At 45.1% G+C, this 19,749-nt stretch overlaps 1 protein-coding gene across 14 annotated transcripts in view; it reads left to right on the top strand.

Annotated features, from left to right (window-relative positions):
- Positions 1 to 19,749, top strand: part of Lef1 (lymphoid enhancer binding factor 1) — a 112,222-nt gene that overhangs the window by 72,490 nt on the left and 19,983 nt on the right. For 9 of the 14 annotated variants that reach the window (XM_059266235.1, XM_059266232.1, XM_059266233.1 and 6 more), the window contains exons 4-9: positions 3,857 to 3,989; positions 7,043 to 7,133; positions 8,699 to 8,782; positions 10,812 to 10,934; positions 12,211 to 12,373; positions 17,252 to 17,359. In XM_059266235.1, coding sequence (XP_059122218.1) covers positions 3,857 to 3,989; positions 7,043 to 7,133; positions 8,699 to 8,782; positions 10,812 to 10,934; positions 12,211 to 12,373; positions 17,252 to 17,359 — 702 coding nt within the window. The remainder of the gene's footprint in view (positions 1 to 3,856; positions 3,990 to 7,042; positions 7,134 to 8,698; positions 8,783 to 10,811; positions 10,935 to 12,210; positions 12,374 to 17,251; positions 17,360 to 19,749) is intronic. The other 5 variants (XM_059266236.1, XM_059266237.1, XM_059266241.1 and 2 more) reach the window with 1 other exon arrangement.

Below are 19,749 nucleotides of genomic sequence, written 5' to 3' on the forward strand. Positions count from 1 at the left end.
GCAGGGCCCACGTTCTGACAGTGTTGGTGTTCATTATGTCACACATTTAGGACCGAGGGCAGCAGGCCAGTGGCAGGCAGCTTCTGCATAGCTCGAATCCACATCGCTTCGTTTGTACACATCGTGGAAACGGTCCTCGGGAGGCCTTAGAATTCTGCTCACACATAGTATTGAGATTTCATGTGACTTTTATTTTTGGCCACAAAAAGGGACGGAATCCATGCTGCCGCCGTTAACGCTCCTACCGGGGGCCGCTTGTGCTATCCATCTCACAAAATATAAGACAAGGCCAGAGCTTAAATTAAAATCCTTAGCCTCTTATCTCCTTCCCACAGGAAAGCAAATCTGTGTTGAAAACCGTAAAATTAAGAGGAGAGCAAGGATAGCATAATTTAGCAAAAATTCATGGCACCAGAGCCTGAGCTGTATGGCTGGAGGGACAGGTCAGACATTAAGGAACGCCGCCTGCCAATGCAAGTTCCTAAGGGTGGTGCTCTGGAGACAAGAAAGGCATGCAAAATAGAGAGATCCTTCCCGAAGATCTCTGCAGCGCTGGCGATAACAACCCTAAGAAAATATCTTTGTTGATTAGTTGGCAATTACACTTCTTTTGAGACTTTTCCATCTGAGAGTCAGAGTAGTCATTCCAAACTAGAGTTGAAATGTGTTCGTTTTCAAGTTTGGGAAGCAAAGAGGTTTTTTGTTATACTATTTAAAAAATAGTTTGATTTTTGTCCCTACCCAGCCTGCCTTCTCTAGCATTCTGAATTCCTTGTATTTCAGAGACCCTCTTACATGTTTAGTAAATGACATCATTAACACTTGAACAGCATTAAAGTCTTTTTAAGCCTTTTGCACATTTATATGCATAGATGTTTGTGTTAATATATGTAGAGAAAAATTGTGTGGCTTTGATAATGGTGCTCTATTTAATACATGCCAAGGGCTAGATGAGCCATGCGAAGGTGGCCATTAGAGAGGACCTGGTAATTATCAAGCAGAAGCATAATTGCCCAGCAATCTACAGAGATACTTTTCTTAAGGGTTGTTATGGTAAGCACTGTAGAAATCCTATCATTGTCCAAAAAAAAAAAGTGTGACTTTTTGCCTTTCCTGTTCTTGGCCACATGAGTTTCTTTTGGGTGGTGGTTGTAATGACAATGTAAAGAGCATGAAGCATCACCAGGCTTATTGTTGGTAATTTTGCGTTCAATCAGATACTTCTGGTGCTTAATTGGTAAAAGGCATCAAATTCCAAGTGTGTACCGTAAGTGTAGCCCCATATGAAAGTGTGTTGTGGAGTCCCTCGGCCATAGGGATGTGGCCGTACATTTGAACAGTTCACATCGGGACACATGTCAGCCCACTTCCTCGATTTCTCTTTAATATGATTATTTACGTCTTGAGAAACTCATTTGACATTAATCTTAGCCTGGCATAGCACAGTAAAATGTCACTAGTTCAGACTAATTACGGCGAAGGCATGCCTGAGCTAGTGAGTTCGTTATGCTCTGTTCCTCTGAACTCTTGTGTTGCTCATCATTGTACAGTTTTTAGCCGCACATCCTCTTGGGGATGCTTTAATTAGTAGATGGTTAAAAATCAGAGCTACCTTTTACATGTGTGTGATTGTGTTACAGTCCCTTTCTTTAGGGGCATGGGGAGGTTTTTTTTTTTTTTTTTTAACTTTCATTGTTGTTGTTATTTGTGAGTAAAATTGTACATGCTTACCATATGTAACATGGTTTGAAGTGGAATGGTTAAATTCAGTTAATTAACTTATGAATTACTTTATGAAGGTAAAATTGTACATGCTTACCATATGTAACATGGTTTGAAGTGGAATGGTTAAATTCAGTTAATTAACTTATGAATTACTTTATGAAGGTTAACTCACCAGGTTTTCAAGAAGACAGTGTATTAGGGAAGGGACATGGTGGCACATACTGCTAAGTCTGACACTGGGGAGCCAGATGCAAGAGACTCCACATAGTCAGTCCTTCCTTCCCTCCTCTCCTATCGTCTGTCTGTCCTCCCCTTCTTCCTCTTTGTGTACACACACACACACACACACACACACACACACACACATGCACATGCACGTGCGCACGCACAAGTACATTATATTATTAACTAGCTAAAGTTTCTTTTAAAATGGTCATCCTAATGTTCAGCCTGTTTGAAGTCATTACCCTACTGATTTATTTAGTAAGTACTTTCTTGAACACAGCAAACTTTGTTTGTTTGTTTGTTTGTTTGTTTGTTTGTTTTTGAGATGCATCTTACTATGTAACCCTGGCTGGCCTGGAAGTTGCTCTGTAGACCAGACTGGTTTAAACTCACAGAGACCCACCTGCCTCTGCCTCCCCAAGGCTGGGATAAAAGACATGACCCACGATACCTGGCTAGGGGGGAAGGATGACTTTTAAGTTTGCCACAATCAAAATGATCACAGATTTTATAAATGCCATGCAAATCTGAATCCTTTTTAAAAAATATGCTGTTATATTGTTTGTGGCTTCCAAATTCAATAAAATTTGTTTGTAAGTTGGATCTGGTGATGTAAGCCACCTGGGAGACTGAAACAGGAAGATTGTCATGAGTTCAAACCCAGACAGGGTAACTTTCTGAAGCCCTGTCTCAGAATTTAAACAGCTGTTGGCCAGCATGTGCAAAGCCCTAGTTGGGTCCCCAGTACAAAAGAACAAAGTTTCCTTGTAGAAAACACACACACACACACACACACACACACACACACACACACGGTGCCTGTGCAGGTACACTTGCCTCCACAGGCACACACTGGGTCAATGTTGGGGGGTCTTCTGTCACTCCCAATCTCATCTTTGAGACAAAGCTTTCCCCTGAACATGGAGCTCATCATTTTGGCTGGCTAGCAGCCCTTCGATCTGGTTGTCTCCTTTCCCCCAATGCCAGAATTGCAGGCGCACTCCACCACACCAGGGTTTTTATGACGAACCAAACTCAGGAGGACGTCATGCTTACCCAGAAGCAGCTTGGCCCCATTGAGCCGTCTCCCCAGCCCTGATGTTGTTCATTTGTTTGTTTTTAAAATGAGGTCGTCTCTGTAGCCCAGGGTAGCCTCCTACACTCGTTCCTTCCTTTTGAGTGCTAGGGTTACCGGCACGAGCCATAGCGCCCTGCTGAAGTACGTGAAAATGGGCAATGTTAGCTATTTAAAGTGTTCTTTCAAACTGTTATTTTTATGTTGTGGAATTAAACACGAAATTGTGGATGCTCGTGGAAGCCAGAGGAGCATCAGACGACTGGGTAGCAGCTAAAGCAAATGGTCACATCAGACAAAGCTGCAAGACGTGAAAACGTTGTGGGAGCGTGGTTCTGAAAGATGTGCTAAGGCGTCACGGACTTGTAAATTACAAGTCTCTGCCGACGAAGTCGTTTAAGTCAGCAATATTTAATCGCTAATTTGTTCAAAGGACAGTTTTTTATTGAATGGTCTTTTACAGCTAGACATAGGTAATGCGTGGAGAGCTTGTAGATCACGACTCTGCTCTAGCAGCTCTTTACCAAACAGAAAGTAAGGAGGGAAGGAAAAGGAAGTGTAAACATGTGTGTCCAGAGGTTCTGGTCACGCGAGGCACGGTGAAGCCAGATAACCTCTGCAGGCCACTGGTCAGGTCACCATCAGGCTCTTTGTGGCATATTCTTGTACTTAAGACTGTTTGCCATAGAAATGCTGGCAGCTGGTCAGGACTACGTGGCTCTTGTGCTCCCTTCATAACTGCCTACTGCTCCCGTGTGACCTTTTCTCTTGGGGAGAGGAGACGAGGGTCGGGAGGCCGTAGTAACGATTGGCCTTGTGGTTACTTTGCAGTCCAATAAAGTGCCGGTGGTGCAGCCCTCTCACGCCGTCCACCCTCTCACGCCCCTCATCACTTACAGTGACGAGCACTTTTCTCCAGGATCACACCCGTCACACATCCCATCAGATGTCAACCCCAAGCAAGGTAAGCACGTCTGGCCTGCCCAGGCCTCTTGCTGATGAAGCAACCGTGTCTCCTGAGCCCTGGTGCTCATTCCAGGTATACAGGTGTCTCTGCCCAGTGTGAGTCAGAAATGCACTTGAAGACGCATGCAGCTGGTTGGCAGTTCTTCAAAAATCCATGAAAATGTGTTGTTGCTTTAATTTTTCACTAAAAGAAAACAACCCAAAACAAAAACAAAAAAACTAGAAGTGGAACACCATCATGTTCTCAGTGACAGATCTGGAAAAGCCTCTGATCTGCAGTACAAACCAGTAGGGGTACAAACAGACGAAAGTGCCATTGGCTGCCATGCGTTCACTAAAGTATCCACAGGGGTATTTTTCAAGCCCTCCTCCTCATGCCCACTGAATATGCCAGCCCCAAACATATATACATATATATATATTTCCTAAGCAGGGAACATGAAACCAAAAATCTCATCATGCACTCAGGTGAAAATGTATAGAATTATTCGTCTCTGGAGTTCCCCATTTAAAATCACAAAGCCAGCATACTGTTGTGCGTGGTGAGTCTGAGTATCTTTGGCTGTCTCCAGAGAGTCATGATGTAAGCTGTCTAGTGTGGCTCACAATCTCACAGCGGGTCCGAGCTGGAACACACATCTGCGGACTCTGCCGATACGAGTGAAAAACTATTGGAGATTTAGAAGTCTCGGCTATCATTTGTTTAATCTTATGATGAGAAAACACACACACACACACACACACACACTAGAGCCAGGCATGGTGGCGCACACCTTTAATCCCAGCACTTGGGAAGCAGAGGCAGGTGGATGTCTGTGAGTTCGAGCCCGGCCTGGTCTACAAGAGCAAGTTCCAAGACAGCTAGGGCTACACAGAGAAACCCTGTTTTGAAAAAAAACCAAAACAAAACAAAAAACCACAGCACATTGCTTTTGAGTGGTTTTTCTCTGAAAAAATTCTAGGATGGGTGAGTTTGGAACAACAGTTTATAACCTGCTGAATATATTTATGACTCCTTGGTTGTTTACCTTCCCCCTTTCTTTGCATAACACTAATTTATCACTTCTCTAGGCATGTTTAAAGAAGGGCCCAGTGGTGTGAGCAGCTAGTTCTCTGCTTTCTTTAGTCTTTGTTTCCCTTTTTAAAATTTGTGATTATTATAGTGTATTCCATACACGCTTTCTAGTTGTTTTAATGTGGGTATCCTGGTTTTAATTATATGTTTGTCCTGGGCTTCATGCACCCATCTTCAGGTACCTCAGGGGATATGTAAACTGTGGCTGGAAGGTGCTCATTTACGTACTATTGAGTTTATATGATGCCATTTGCATACTTTGCCCCCCAAACCTGAACTAACTCATCTATTGCTTTATTCTTTGGGCTTCCTCAGTGTATGTCATGTACCCCAACTAGAGACCAGAGTCACTGATGCCGATGTTCCCATAGGCTGGTCAGCTTTATCTGGGGGTGGGGGAGGATAACAACACCATGTCAATACAGGAGCCCTAGGCAGAAATACCCAGAAAACAGAAACTGTCTTTGGAAACCTTCTCATTCATAAGGAGTAAAATCCACATTGCTAATGTTCTGAGCTGGTCTGGCTGTCTTTGTGGGGTGAGGGGTAGTTTGTTTGTAACTTGAATGTCCCAGAAGACCCAGAGATTTGAGGATTTGGGGATCTTCGGGTAAGGGAGCCAGCAACAAGTGGAAAAACTTTCCAAAGATCCTGAGGCATGAACTTCAGACTACCCCTTTCTGAGAAACAAGAAAAACATCCTAGGGAACAAATTTGGGGAGCCACTGGGATGGGATCAAAAGAAATTAGCATGTCCAACAAAATTGGGGGGGGGATTAAAGGAGATTTAAAGTGATTCTGAAAACAGCAAAATGTATATTGACCTGAGGCAAGAGGCCTGTTGACTGCGACCTGAAGACTGTTTTCCTCTCTGCTGCTTTGGGAAGGAACTGAGCGGTGGTTTGTCTTAAATACACAAGTAATATCAACGTTGGAGGTCGCACTCGAGTTCTTCTCTCGTGCTCAGGTCTTCCAGTATCTTAAGATCCACCTCAAGTCCATGGGCGTGTCAAGTATTTAAAGAGCCCCTCTCGTGTGCTCATCTATTTCCACATATTGGCAATGTATCTAGTCACTGACTGGTGACTCCTGGTAAGTCCTTATGCCCTAGATGGAAATGGTCTTTTGAAGCTGTGGACATCGATATGTAGTAAGTTCCCTAGGGCGTCTCAGACACACCTCTCCCAGGACATTAAATCTCGTATTTTACGTATTGTGTATTTCTCTTGTCAATTCTGTTTGCCCCTCTACCTAAGGTAGGGTCTAAGAAGGGATGTCATCTGGGACTAGCATTAGGTGGGTGTCACCGTTACAGGACACTCAGCTCCCAGGAGAGCTCAAGCATGAGAGACAATTTGGTGGCGTTCTCCTTCGCTGGAGAATACAGCTAATCCAGAACAGTGTGACCTTGGAGCCCAGAGGACTGGAGCTGATGAGGAGCTTACAGGCAGCTGAAATGGCAGTGGAGAACAAATGAATCATATCAAGTGTGACCACTATGAGGCTGAAGAGGATTCCTAATTAATCTTTGATCCTCTGAGGTATCACATTTCCCAAATCTATGTGTCCATAAGGGAACCAATGAAAATGGCAATTTCCCTAATCTCTGAGCCCCATGGCAGGCCGTCTTCTTATGAAGGGCTGTCTGTCATTTTCCATCCTCCACGAAAACACTGGTCTACCATTTTCTTCAAGTGAAATAATGAAGGCAGACTAGATTATCAAAAGACTGCTCAGAGGCCTGTTTTCCTGGCAGCGTATTCGTTCCTGCGTGGATTTCCTCAGCTACAGCTGCCTGTCTGAAGACCCTGTTTCCCAGGTGTCGAAGTCCTAAGAAAGCCTCGCTTCCGTTCACCAGGCCTGATGGGCAGTTTCTGTCCCGTAAATGGCATGCAGCATTTTACAGCCTTTCTCCGGCTCTTCCGCATGATGGTCCCCTGAATGTAAACACCATGCATTTCCGTTCCTTTTAACAGGCATGTCCAGACACCCTCCAGCTCCTGAAATCCCCACCTTCTACCCCCTGTCTCCGGGTGCCGTCGGGCAGATCACCCCACCCCTCGGCTGGTAAGAGCACTCCTACAACCTTGGGTTGAGTGTTGGCACACATGTCCTCCCCCTTTCCGTCCGTGGGAGTGAGCTCCGTGCGTGGTTGCTCTTGGGGAATGAGAGATCTTACAGCAACAGGCAAGGTGCTAACTTTATTTCATTTCCATTTGAAAGATAAAAAAAACACACACACAGAGGGACTTTGAAATGAATTGAATCTGTCCGCTAATTTGTGTAGAAAATGACTTCATAGCATTCGCTTTGAAGCTTATAGTTTTATGGATTCCGTTTGTGGCTTTGGGCATTTGCTATGCCATGTGACGCTGAGGAGGCTCAGTGGCTTTCCTCTCCCAGGTTCTCTTTAACAACTCATATTTTTGAACCGTGAACTTAGACTTGCTGGACGTCTCCTTTTGCTTCTAAGTGACCAGGCAAATGACACTGGCTAAAGAGAAATGAACAGGACACTAGCGTCTTCCCATTGTCAATAAGCAAGCACCCAAGCTCACCTCAGGGGGCCAAGAAAGGACTTAGGTGCTTTGGTTTTCTTCAGACTTCAAATGCCAGTGTTTCCCTTTGTGACGGTTATTTCCGGAAACACTCCAAATGCTGCTGCCCGTTCACTTTTTTTTAAATTGTGAAGATAAAGAAAGTAGCTGGTGAGAAGAGTGTGGCTGTTAGTACACAGCTTTCTCCTCCAGCTCAGTGCGGGTCCCTCCTTCCCTCCTCAGTTCCCCCTCGTTGAGATGGTGCTGCAGCTGAGCAGACCCCTCTCCCCGTTTTCTAGTCAGCCTGCTGCCCCCACAGCCCCCATACCATGGCCTTGTCTGCACACCCAGACATTCTGACCTTTTCTCCAGCAAGGCCAGGTCTCTCGCTCCCTCCCCCTTTAGCGTTACGTCTCTCAATCCATGAGTTTGATTGATATGTGTATACGTCCAGCCCTAGCTCAGTTTGACTGCCTGAACTCAGCCACTCAGGAGCAATATGCCTAGGCCATCGCTGGTGGCTGGGAATAACCACTGGAAAAGAAAAAGTGGGGCTTGAGAGGAGAGAGGGGAAGAAGGACCTCTTAGGGAGGAGGACAGTAATTGCAGTGAATCAGTCTTTGATTTCTTCACTCTAACAGGGGTCTCCGAAATGTTATTTATTTGTATGTAAATAGAACAGTTGGCGCCCTTTCTATTTCTAAATTCTCAAAGGTTTGGATGAAGAGTTGGTTAAGCTGCTTCTCCGAAGGCATAGCTTACTATTCAGTGGGCTGCATTATATTCAATAAGCATCTTTTAAGTCCTACTCTGCATTAAAGGTGCTGGGTGAGGGAAAGGGATAAAGAATCATTGATGGCCTAGCTTGTGTCAGAGCCAAGGGAGGGAGAGTTTTCTTCAAGGCACACGGCGCTTTGATGGGGGAAATGTGGGAGGGTAAGGGAGGAAGATGATCGTATGTAAAAGTGCTGCCCCCACCCCTCACCCCCACCCCCCACTGCCTTCCGATGCCCCTCTCTCCTGTCACCAAACTCCTACTGCTAGTTGGTAACTGGTGTTGTGTCATTGATGGGTTCCTCTCTTCTGTGACCTCAGGCAAGGTCAGCCTGTATATCCCATCACGGGTGGATTCAGGCAACCCTACCCATCCTCACTGTCAGGCGACACTTCCATGTCCAGGTAGGTGGAGGTGGACCGGCCAGGTTGCTCCCCTGCTCGCGCTGTGCGCACCCCGCCCCGCTTGCCTCTGGGCTGGCTGGCTAGGAGTGCCTAACCCAGCCCCCTGCGTGTGTCCCTGCAGTGCCTGGCTCCCACACTAGGTGTCAAAATGATTCCGAGGCACCAGCCGCACTAGGAAACATTGCACCTCCAGGATTCGTGGCCACCTGCCTGTGGGATGACATGTATCCCCAAAGTAGATGTTAGAAGAGCTTGTTTGATTCAGAGCACTGGGGGCGGGGGACGGGGGGGGCGGGGGTCTGAGAGAGGACCGTGAAACGAGTTGGGTCTGAGTTCTACCACTGCTTCCTCTGTGGAAACATAAATCAGTTTAATGCGCCAGTACTTGAAAACACCCCGTAGTCAAGACCCTTCCTCAACTGGCCCTTGGCTTTTGAGGGGACAGAGGACCGTAGGAGCAAGCTGCCCAGCTATGGTGGCAGGATGTGCATCCTAGTGTGTGAATCAGGCCCTGTGTGGACATGTTTCTGCAAGTGAAGCCCTCTGGGGCTGCTCTGTGTGGCGCTTCTGCTTCTGGAAGGGATGCCTTCTGTGTGTTTGGTATACCTGATGCACACACAGCTTTGTGCTGTATCATCTGTGTGTCCCACGTGGCTTTTCTGAGGAAGCTACTGTTACTGTGCTGGAAGTCTAATGGTGAGCTATTAACTGGTTGTCAATCTGTCTTTTTTTTTTTTTATGTGGGTTTGATGTTTATAGTTTGTGTGGTAAATTTCAGCTTCAAAATATATATATTCTTTGTTCAGTGAAATATAAATCTAGATGGCTAGATTGGTTAGTGGTCTTCCTTTTTATGGTCTTCAACACTGAAGACTGAAGACAAAGATTGCCTCACAGGGACACAAAAACATCAAGCGTCAGGTGTCTTTACATTTAGCAAGACATCATTACTTGGTCAAATATTTGTATTTTTGATTCCTTAATAATGAAGAAGTTTGTTTCTGAAGTACTAGACACCCTAGTGGACATCCTTTTCTCTTTCCCAATGAGAGGTTGATTGTACAGACTTTGGTAAAAACCAAAGAATGTTTTTCTTGTGAAATTTAGCTTTTACTATAAAGCTGATCAGAAAGAAAAAAACTTCTAAGGCATATCCAATTTTACTCAGTATTTACTGAGCTATATCAGCAAACATCTGGAACATTATTTTTTTTCTAGCAAGGGAGGTTCCTTCCTTTGCCGTGGCTGGTGGTAGACAGGTTAATGTTTTGAATGCTACATATTATTGCCCTGGAGAAAGGCATTGCCCTTAACTCCGGAACCAGCTCTTCCTAAGGCCCTGTCTCCCAAACGTCATCGCTGTGTAGAAGGTCGTTTTGGACAATGCGAATGAAAACCTGATAAGTGAGGGGCTGAGAGGGCTCTCCTTGCCCGTCTCTCAGTTATTCCCTTCTGACGTTAACGTAACAGTCAGCAATATGGGAACACTTCCTGTGCGATTTTGAAGTGTGATGACTGGTTGAATTTTTTTTTTTTTTTTTGGTTTTTCGAGACAGGGTTTCTCTGTGTAGCTTTGCGCCTTTCCTGGAACTCACTTGGTAGTCCAGGCTGGCCTCGAACTCACAGAGATCCGCCTGGCTCTGCCTCCCGAGTGCTGGGATTAAAGGCGTGCGCCACCACCGCCTGGCCTGGTTGAATCTTAATAGAGGGTCATGTTATCATTAATTCCTCTCATTGAAATTTTTGTTGGAAAGTTGCTTTGCAAGAAAACAGATTCAGTTTCCCCTGATCTTGTGCCTGCTGCCCTCTTGAGAAAGAATGCCAGTTTGAAAAACTCCAGGGAATAATTATATTTTCCAGCTGAATACAGAAAGAAAACAGTTGTTATTCTGCCTTATAGTTAATACTCAGGTGTGTGCACATACATCGTCACTCACAGCCGATGGCAGTTGGTGAGTGGTCTTATGATTCCGCCTCGGTTTGGCCGTAACGGCAGCAGTGCATACTGTGTTCTCCTCTCTCCGTGTAGGTTTTCCCATCATATGATTCCTGGTCCTCCTGGCCCCCACACAACCGGCATCCCTCACCCAGCTATTGTAACGCCTCAGGTCAAACAGGAGCACCCCCACACTGACAGCGACCTAATGCATGTGTAAGTAGGGCACCCCACCCCCCACATCACCCCCACCCCCACCCCCGTGCACCTCGGGTTTCTGAGCCCCCTCTTCTGTTGTGAAGTTCCATGCAGCTCGGCTTGGAAGGCTCTGTCCCTGAGAACAGGGACTTGACTCTGATTCTGGAAAGGACCACACGATTGACACCACACTCACCATCCTGTGAATACCAAACAGTGAATACCAAACAGTGTTCTGGATGTAGTTGGGAGGGATCATGAGCTGTAGACCTCTTCCCACACCAGACTTTCCTTTAATGAAGTGAAACAGAGTGGCAGGCTCAGTGCACATCATTCTGGAAATGCAATTACCCAGGTTAGAGTCCTCAGAAGCACAGAATTCAAGAAAAAGTGGTCATTGGCATCAGATTCCCTGTTGGGCCAGCCTTGGTTCAAACTTTCTGAGTCAGGCTGTATTACCTTGTCCTGGAGGAATAAGAAATGATGCCTCTATAGTCTGTGGATGAGAAGGGTAGGGCAAGCAATGTGTGGTAGCCTGTAAAGATCCTGAAATATATTCAAAGGACATTTATATATATATAAAATTTGTCTAGTCAGAAGAGTCAGAATCTCACTGGCTAGGGAGCCAGGTCATCTGTAAAGAGCTTGTCTTGCATGAATGAGGACTTGAGTTTGTTCCCAGTAGCCGTGTCAAAAAGCCAGCTGTGATGTCACATGCCTATCTATAATCCCAGCACTGGAGAGGCAGAGACAAAAGGAACCGTGAGGCTGGTGTGGCCCCAGGCCAGTGAAAGACCCTTTCTAAACAAACCAACAACCAAGATGGCTGTCAACCGAGGATCAACACCCAAGGCTGACCTCTGACACACACACACACACACACACACACACACACACACACACACCCTCGGGAGGAGGGGTTATGGGGTGACCACTTCTTTTCAAAGTGTCCTTCAATCCCTATTCCCCCAAAGTGAGCACCCATTGCAGAGGTAGTTTGTGTCCAGCTTCTTTGGCGGTGACCAAGGGCCTCAGCTCTGGGGCCCCAGTTGGAGCTTTCTCAGAGGGAAGGAACCTTATTCACTGTCACTGTGTCAATGAAGAGATCCTGTGGTTTGGTTGTATGCCACTTGGGTTTTCCTCCTGTGAGCTCCATGCTGGTCTTCCATGTTGATGGTGTCCCTGGACGGCTTGCAGAGAACTGGGAGGGTCGTCCTCACACTAGTGCGAACAGACCTTCTCTCCCATCTCTTCCAACTCCTCTTGCCCCTTCCCTACCCACCGCCACCTTTAGGAAGCCTCAGCATGAACAGAGAAAGGAGCAGGAGCCAAAAAGACCTCACATTAAGAAACCTCTGAACGCTTTCATGTTATACATGAAAGAAATGAGAGCGAACGTCGTAGCCGAGTGCACGCTAAAGGAGAGCGCGGCTATCAACCAGATCCTGGGCAGAAGGGTGAGTAACGGGGTGTGGATAATGTTTATGGCTGCAATGAGCATGGCCGCATTGAAATGTGCTGAGATTTAGTTCCATGTGAGGTGGTATGTGTGTGCACGCGTGTTTCTGGGAAGTAGGGCACAAGGTACAGTGATAGGGTGTGTGGTAAACAATTTTGACGATACCTGGAACATAGGAAACTTCCTGGAACTGATAACTGCTTTTAGCACTATTCTTTAACCAATATTTATCAAGTGTCTTTATTTGTCTGTGGTGATGCTTGGTAACAGTCGCTGAACAAAACAGCCACAGCCCCTGCCTTCTTGGAGTATGGTGTTTTGTGACCAGATATATATATATAGTAGCCAAAAATAAAAAAAAAAAAATAATAATGAAACCAGAATTTGTAGTAAATACTGTGGGTGTAATTAGCAAGTTATATAAGAGAACATCAGGGGCCAGCAAACACCCTTCTGAGGACGTTGCCCTTACGATGAGACCTGAGGGACGTAGCCGCTAGGGGGAGATTTCCCCAACTGGAGTAGTGTGGGGAGAGGGGTGAGGGTTGGCAGCGGGGTCTCTAAACCCACAGAAGGAGCTACCGTAGGGCTTCTGGGAGACTAGCCCAGAGGAGAGAGGAAGCCACACCTTCCCCAGCAGAAGCAGAGCTGCTGTGCTCTGAGACGCCAAGACCTTAGGGGCCGGAGTAGTCAGGTTTCTAGAGAGGCGGTCTACAGCTCAAAGCCCCCACGTGCTGTGTTTCTGGGTCGTCCTTCTCCCTGGCGTCCCTCCGTTAGCCCCTGATGTTGTTTTTTTCTTAGCTCTTGTCATACACGGAGGTCCTAGACTATAACCAGGTTATGGGAACTCTTAAAATTCCTTCTCCAACAGCTGTCCAAAAGACTAGCCCTGCAGTCTAGTGCTTTCCCATAGGATTGAAAAGGTCTTAGCTTGATATCTGTAGAGCGGTAGGGCAAACTCAAATTCATCTAATCCAAAAGCTACGTTTTTACTGACACACATTACAATTCATTAGGAATGCTTCGTTTTTATGCACCAGTGCTCACCATGTGTGTGTGGTAGCTTTTTAGTTTATGGCCCCTGTATATGTGTTTGGGCTTTTCTTTTCAAAGTTCAGATGAGGTGAGGAGGCTCTAACCACCCCTGGGAAGCATAGAGGGGATTGTGTGTTAGCTGCCATTGATGATACTTCCCTGTGCTCTCAGTTCAATCCATTGGAACATTCATAAAGACAGTCAGGAGGCTGGCAGCCAACACAGACTACAGAAGCAGGCCTTGAGTTACGGATTCCCACTGGAGAGCCTCAACCCGTTGCCAGCTCCCATCTGTGAGACACAGAGCTCTCGAGACTGGACACAGCGGCAGATTGTAGTCTTTGGTGTTCCGAGTGCAATGTCCTATCTGCCTATGGATTCTTAAACACTTAATAATGATAATTACAGTGATTCCCAAGCCAGATCTCAGCAGAGGAGTGATTCCATCAGCTTCCAAGGGCTCCACCTTAAAAGCCTAAAGGCTGGTAACCACTTTCTCTGACTTTCTAAATGAAGCGAGCAGAGGCAAAGAGAGGTTGACGTTTTTTATTTCAGCTCGCATACCTCTCTTCGCTTTTTCCTTTTTTTGGTCTTTGAGTCAGATGCCCCCTGGCCCTGCAGCAGGAATTATTTTCCTGCTCAAGAGGGTGAGGATATGATCTTTGAGGTATGTTTCCTCTTTTTAATGCACGTTTCCAACAATTGCTACTTTCTCAGCTCCCTGAACGGTCCCCAGACCCAAGCATGTGTGTCTCAAAGGCTGGTTCTCATTTGGGGTCGCTCTCTGTCTTTGATTTGGACACCTGTTTCTATTTATAGCCTCTGGATCTTTGATTAGGGTCAGGTTTTCTGTCCTTTGAGCACTCCCTCTGGCGGGGCCGCGCTTCCCAACTCTTTAAAGTTCTGCCTTTAAAAATCATGAAGTTACCCTAGCGCGGTTAGACTGCTTGAAAGTGGATCTTAAATCCATCCTGGAACATTTTATCTTTGATTTTTTAAAAAAAGTCATCTTTACTGTCTCTAAAATAGAAATGCCCATTCCTATGAATGAATCAAAGTTATCTTAATATACATCATAAATACCAATGGCCCAAATCTTATTTGAAATAAACTGACTTGCCCAGCTTTGCTCAAAGTCTGCTTACAACAGATTTACTACAACTTGATTATTAGACTGTCTTAGCAGTTACTTAAAATTAAACTACCGTTTCCCCCTATGACTTGGCAATTTTTTTTATAAAAATGTGTATTTTTCAGTAATCAACGAGTTAGTAAAATGTTTTCTTAGTTGAAACCCCTGAAAGGAAGGGTTTCTCTCCAGATTTTTACAGTTTTTTTCTTTACCCTCCAGTACTGCTGTGGAACCTACTGCACAGTCTGCTAAACGCCTTTTGGTTCTTGACCACGTGTTGATGCTGGGTGCATTAGGAGTCACCCGGGAACTCAAATCGCACGGAGCACTAAGAGCTCACATCTTCTTCTCTTACTGTTTTGCCCTGAACGATAAATACCTGGTAGTTCAGGTAGTAGATCCAACTTTGATTTGCATTTTGGGGGTTAACTTTAATTCACCATTCTAGAATTTTCTTAGGTTACAAGGCTCCCAATTCTGCCAATGTCCCCTGTTGTGAAAGGTGGTATAGAGCCCAGGATGTGCCAGATGAGTAGAGGGACAGATTAAAAAGTGCCAGGCTTCTTGTCTTTCCACATTTTCTTCTCTTCACCCAGCTGAGGGGCATTTTTGCCTTTTGTTAGTTGCATTTATTTATCATGAGAGTTAGTAAATATAAATGATAGATGTTTTGTTATGCATACATACATACACACACATATATACATACATACATATACATATATGCATACATGTATATAGTGTCCAGTTGGTTGAGGCTTCCTATGATAGGTCGCCCACTGGATGAGAGCGGAGTGGCTTTCTGGATAGAATAGTCAGTGTGTCCATACATGCCTTCTTCTTTGGTTCCCTTTGTCCTGTTTTAGTTATTCTGCTAGTACAAAGAACTGTGTTTCATGTAACTTCTTGTGTTAAGAGCTTTCTGCCACCTTTCCCCTACTTGTTGTTCTTATTGTTTTGTAGCAAAAGTATATTACAGTGGGCCAGCGAGATGGCTTAGCAGGTAAAGGTGTTTGGCACCAGGCCTGATGACCTGAGTGTGATCCCTGGGACCCATGTGATGGAAGAAAAGAATCAATTCACATAACTTACCTTTAAATTGCTACATGTGTGCTGTGATACGTGTGCCTACACACACACACACACACACACACACACACACACACACACATAAATATAAAAGGATTTTTTAAAGTGTATCACCTGATTTGCATAAAGGCAAAGTCACCTGTGGGTCATGCTTTTTAACTTCACATTCTGCACTTCTAATGCAATTTAAAAAATAAACCATCTGCCCAATCCGCCACAGAGGACTGGCTTTCAAGGGGATTTCAAAAGGCACGGAAGTGGCTGCCTGGCCTGTGGGCTCTGCTGTGGCTGCCCAGCTGGCATGGCGGGAAGGTGCCGGGAGTCCCATGAGCTGCTGTGAGATGGCTCCCCTGTTCTCTTGTCCGATTAGAGCAGCAGGCGCCCCTGCTTTCTGGAGAGAAGATGCTCAGCCACACCTTCAGGTCCAAGCCGCACTGATGAGAGCCTGTTTCTTCTTCCTTCCCCTCCCCAACCAACCACACCTCCCCACTTCTTTCTTTTCGTTTAAAAAACAACAAAAGCCAAAAACAACCCCCCCCCCAAAAGATCCAAATAGTGGAATTAGAATCAGTGTGCGAGACTGCCTGGTACAGAACAGGAGGAGGCAGAGGGTCCCAGCTACCTAAGTGACATTTTCAGGGAGGAACCCTTCTTCCTCCGGCAGCTACATCACATAGTGCAATCATCTTGCAGTTAGTGGGTACCCCACTTCTCCATGGAAGGTTTTTCTGGCAGATCCTGGCACTGGAGAAGTGGGAAAAATATTAGAAAACTCTCTGCTGGGGACCCAGACAAGTGGTTCACAAATACTTGCAAAAAGGTGTGCATGTGAAGTCTTCAAAAATCCCATATAAACACCTTGCTTTCAGAGTAACAATTTTGTTACTTATTAGTTACATTGTGTGTGTGTTTGTGTGTGGGTGCTCAAAGATTGTCAGCCACAGTATGTTCTGTATCAGAAACTCCAGTCTCATAGATGGCAAGCAAGTTTCGACATGGTTTCTTGCTTTCCACTGGACGGCAGCTAACCACAGTCAGAAGTGTGCTGTGTGGGTAGTGGTAGCAGTGTTCTGGAGATGTGCGCATGTGTGAGTGTGAGGTGACAGGGACAGGCCTAATGTCTTGCCTGATGGTATCATGTGACTCGGGTTCCAGACTTGATATAACAGAGCTAGGGGAGAGGATGAGTGGGAAGGGGGTGTGCTCGTCCTAAAAGGCATCTGGAAATTATCACATTTTGCATCAGTAAGTGCTCCTTGGGCTCAGTTACCAGTGTAAGCTCCAGACGAAGAAGGGCAAAGCGGAGTCTCGGGGTTCACCTGCGAGAGTTCTTTTTAATTTGTATTGGCAAAAGGAACGAGTGGGTGATAGGTCTTAGGAGTGCTTTGATGTGTTGCACGTGATACAGGACCACAGAGCAGAGAAACCGGAGTGTGAGTGTTACTCCAGCTGCCAGACTCCGAGCGGGGTTTGTGCAGCAGCATCAGGGCTGCTCCCCTTTAGAAGGGAAACGGAGTTGAAATGCTTACATTCAATGCATTGGTCAGAGTGTGAATCCTGAGCTGTACTGTTGCGGCCTCACTTACCTTTCCTCTCTTCCCCCTTCCTTTTTGGTTTTAGTGGCACGCCCTCTCCCGGGAAGAGCAGGCCAAATATTATGAATTAGCACGGAAAGAGAGACAGCTACATATGCAGCTTTATCCAGGCTGGTCAGCAAGAGACAATTATGTAAGCCCTTTGTCTGTCCCCCGTGGCTTTCCGCCCCCCACCCCCACCCTGCCTTGCTCTCTCTCTCTCTCTCTCTCAAGGGGGATGTCTGGAGGATGCATGGTGTTGGCACTGTTTCTTGTTTTGGGAAATTAACGAACTGTGTAATAAAGATTTCATGAGTACGTTGGGTTCTGAAAACTTTAAGCTTTTCTTTTGTTCCTGTGAGTACTAATTTATTTGTAAAATAAAGCTCTTTCAAAGATCAAAACATAAAACCCCTTATCATCAAAATACCAGAAAGAGATGTCAAACAAACAAACAAAAAACCCTGTAATTTCACCATGTAAAGGCAAGATTAGTGATAACTATATCCCTTCTGGTGTGTCTTTAGTTTCACACATAGGTAAAATGTAAGTGTGTATATACGTATATTTTATGACATGTTTCCTGTTCTTACATAAAAATGCATCTTTCTTTTATGAAATCATGTTTATGTCCATATTCCATTAAGTAAACATCTCCATTTCCTGTTTTTTCCTGATTTTATATTTTCTTTTCTTTCTTTCTTCCCTTTTTTCTCTCCTTTCTGAGTTACACAATCCACCCTGCTGTGGATATGTCCGTGCATAAGAGGGTGTTTTTTCCTGTGCACAGGACCATTATTTTTGCAGGCTAGATTCATAGTAGCAGGGTTTTGAGAAAGAGGATATAAACATTTTAAAGTACTTAATGCATGTTGTCAGATTTCCTTCCAGGTGATGATTATTTTATAAATCTTACACCATATTTTAGTGACTGTTTTGACACAAGATTAGAACTATGTAATTTTTTTGAATCTCCTATTAATGTACCCTGACATCTTCTATGGACTTGAATAAAGACAGTAGGGATTGGCATGTTCTAGGTTTTTTTATTATATAAAATTATACCAAAATTTATAGTTTTATTGTCAAGAACTACCTCATCTATACTGCCAGCTCTTACTGCTGAAGAGTTTGGACATCTTACTGACGTTTTCTTGCTATAGTGAAGACTATTACATAGAAAGTATATTACGAATGATATATTTGAAATTTTGTCATTTTTATATAAAGTAACAATTTTGATGGTTTAGATTCTTGAAATAAGAGAATATTTTGAAAATCATTTTTAGCACAGCTCAGACAGCTACAACAGAACACCATAGCCTAGGGGGCTCATAAAAGCAAGAATATATTGCTCACTCCTCTGGAGGCTGAAATGTCTGAGACCAAGGGCACCAGTAGGCTGGGTGTCCAAGGGCCACCCCCAAGCACTTGGCTGTGCCCTTTCCCTGAGGACTAGTCCTGTTCTAATGTCTGTGCCCCAGTCAGCAGCTCCCAGAGGCTCCACCTTTTTCCATCACATTCTCAGGGGTCAGGAGGTTTTAAGATTTCAATGTGGGCGTTTGAGGGGACACGTTAGTGTATATCAGGAGACCAGCAGCAGGAATGCCATTCAGGGCAGTCTTCATATAGAATTGTCTCTTCAACCACACATGGGAAGCCATGAGTTGGTGTACAGTTTATTGATACTGGCCTTTGCTGTAGAAGCTCCAGTTCCCATAGAGACAGTGACAACAGTGTGTGTCTAAAGTCACATGTCCCATAACTAGACATTGCAGCATTTGAAACATATGTATCCTTCTAAGAATGGGTTGAACTCCCCCCCCCCCCCCCCCATAATTTGCTTCACGACAATGCTGCTTTACTGTTCGGAATTTGGAGTGTATACATCAGAAATAACTTTGACACAGGAAATAAGGGTCCTGTGCGCGACTACTTGGAAGCAAGGGCACAGTCATCTCCCAAGTTGTTTGGTTGTTTTAATAACTACCATATGCTGATTGTAGGGAATGTCTTACATTCCTTCTGTTACTTTCCAATCCTTAACAACCATCCAATGGCATCAGCATCATTACTCTACTTCTCAGGGCTGTGAGGTCAGAGAGGTTAGCTAATTTGTCCACAGCAGTGGAGTAGGTGGCTGAACTGCAATTTAAACCCACATTGGCTTGACTGGAGGATCTGCATAGCTTCCCTCCTGAGGACTAGCTCCGTGCTCTGTTCCCTGAGCAGTAATTAGCATCTGCCTGTATGGAGCCTTTGCTATGCCCTGTAAGGGGGAAGATAAGTTGCCACAAAGGGGCACATGCGTGTCTTCTTCTCGCCCTGTCCTGCATGCCCTTTGGCTGTGGCTTGCCTGGGAGGGGACCACTGACCTTTACCCTCTGACTCCATTACTAGAGCTTTACCGAGCTGGAAGTTTGCACATACTTAGCATTGCTTGCTGAATGTCTTGAAAAACTTTCTCTTAGAGTGATAAGTTTTAGCATTTAGAAATAGGTAGAGAACATACACATGTGCTCCCCTTCTCCTCCATCCTTCTGT

The sequence above is a fragment of the Peromyscus eremicus genome, chromosome 6, assembly GCF_949786415.1.
Source record: "Peromyscus eremicus chromosome 6, PerEre_H2_v1, whole genome shotgun sequence".
Taxonomy (NCBI): domain Eukaryota; kingdom Metazoa; phylum Chordata; class Mammalia; order Rodentia; family Cricetidae; genus Peromyscus; species Peromyscus eremicus.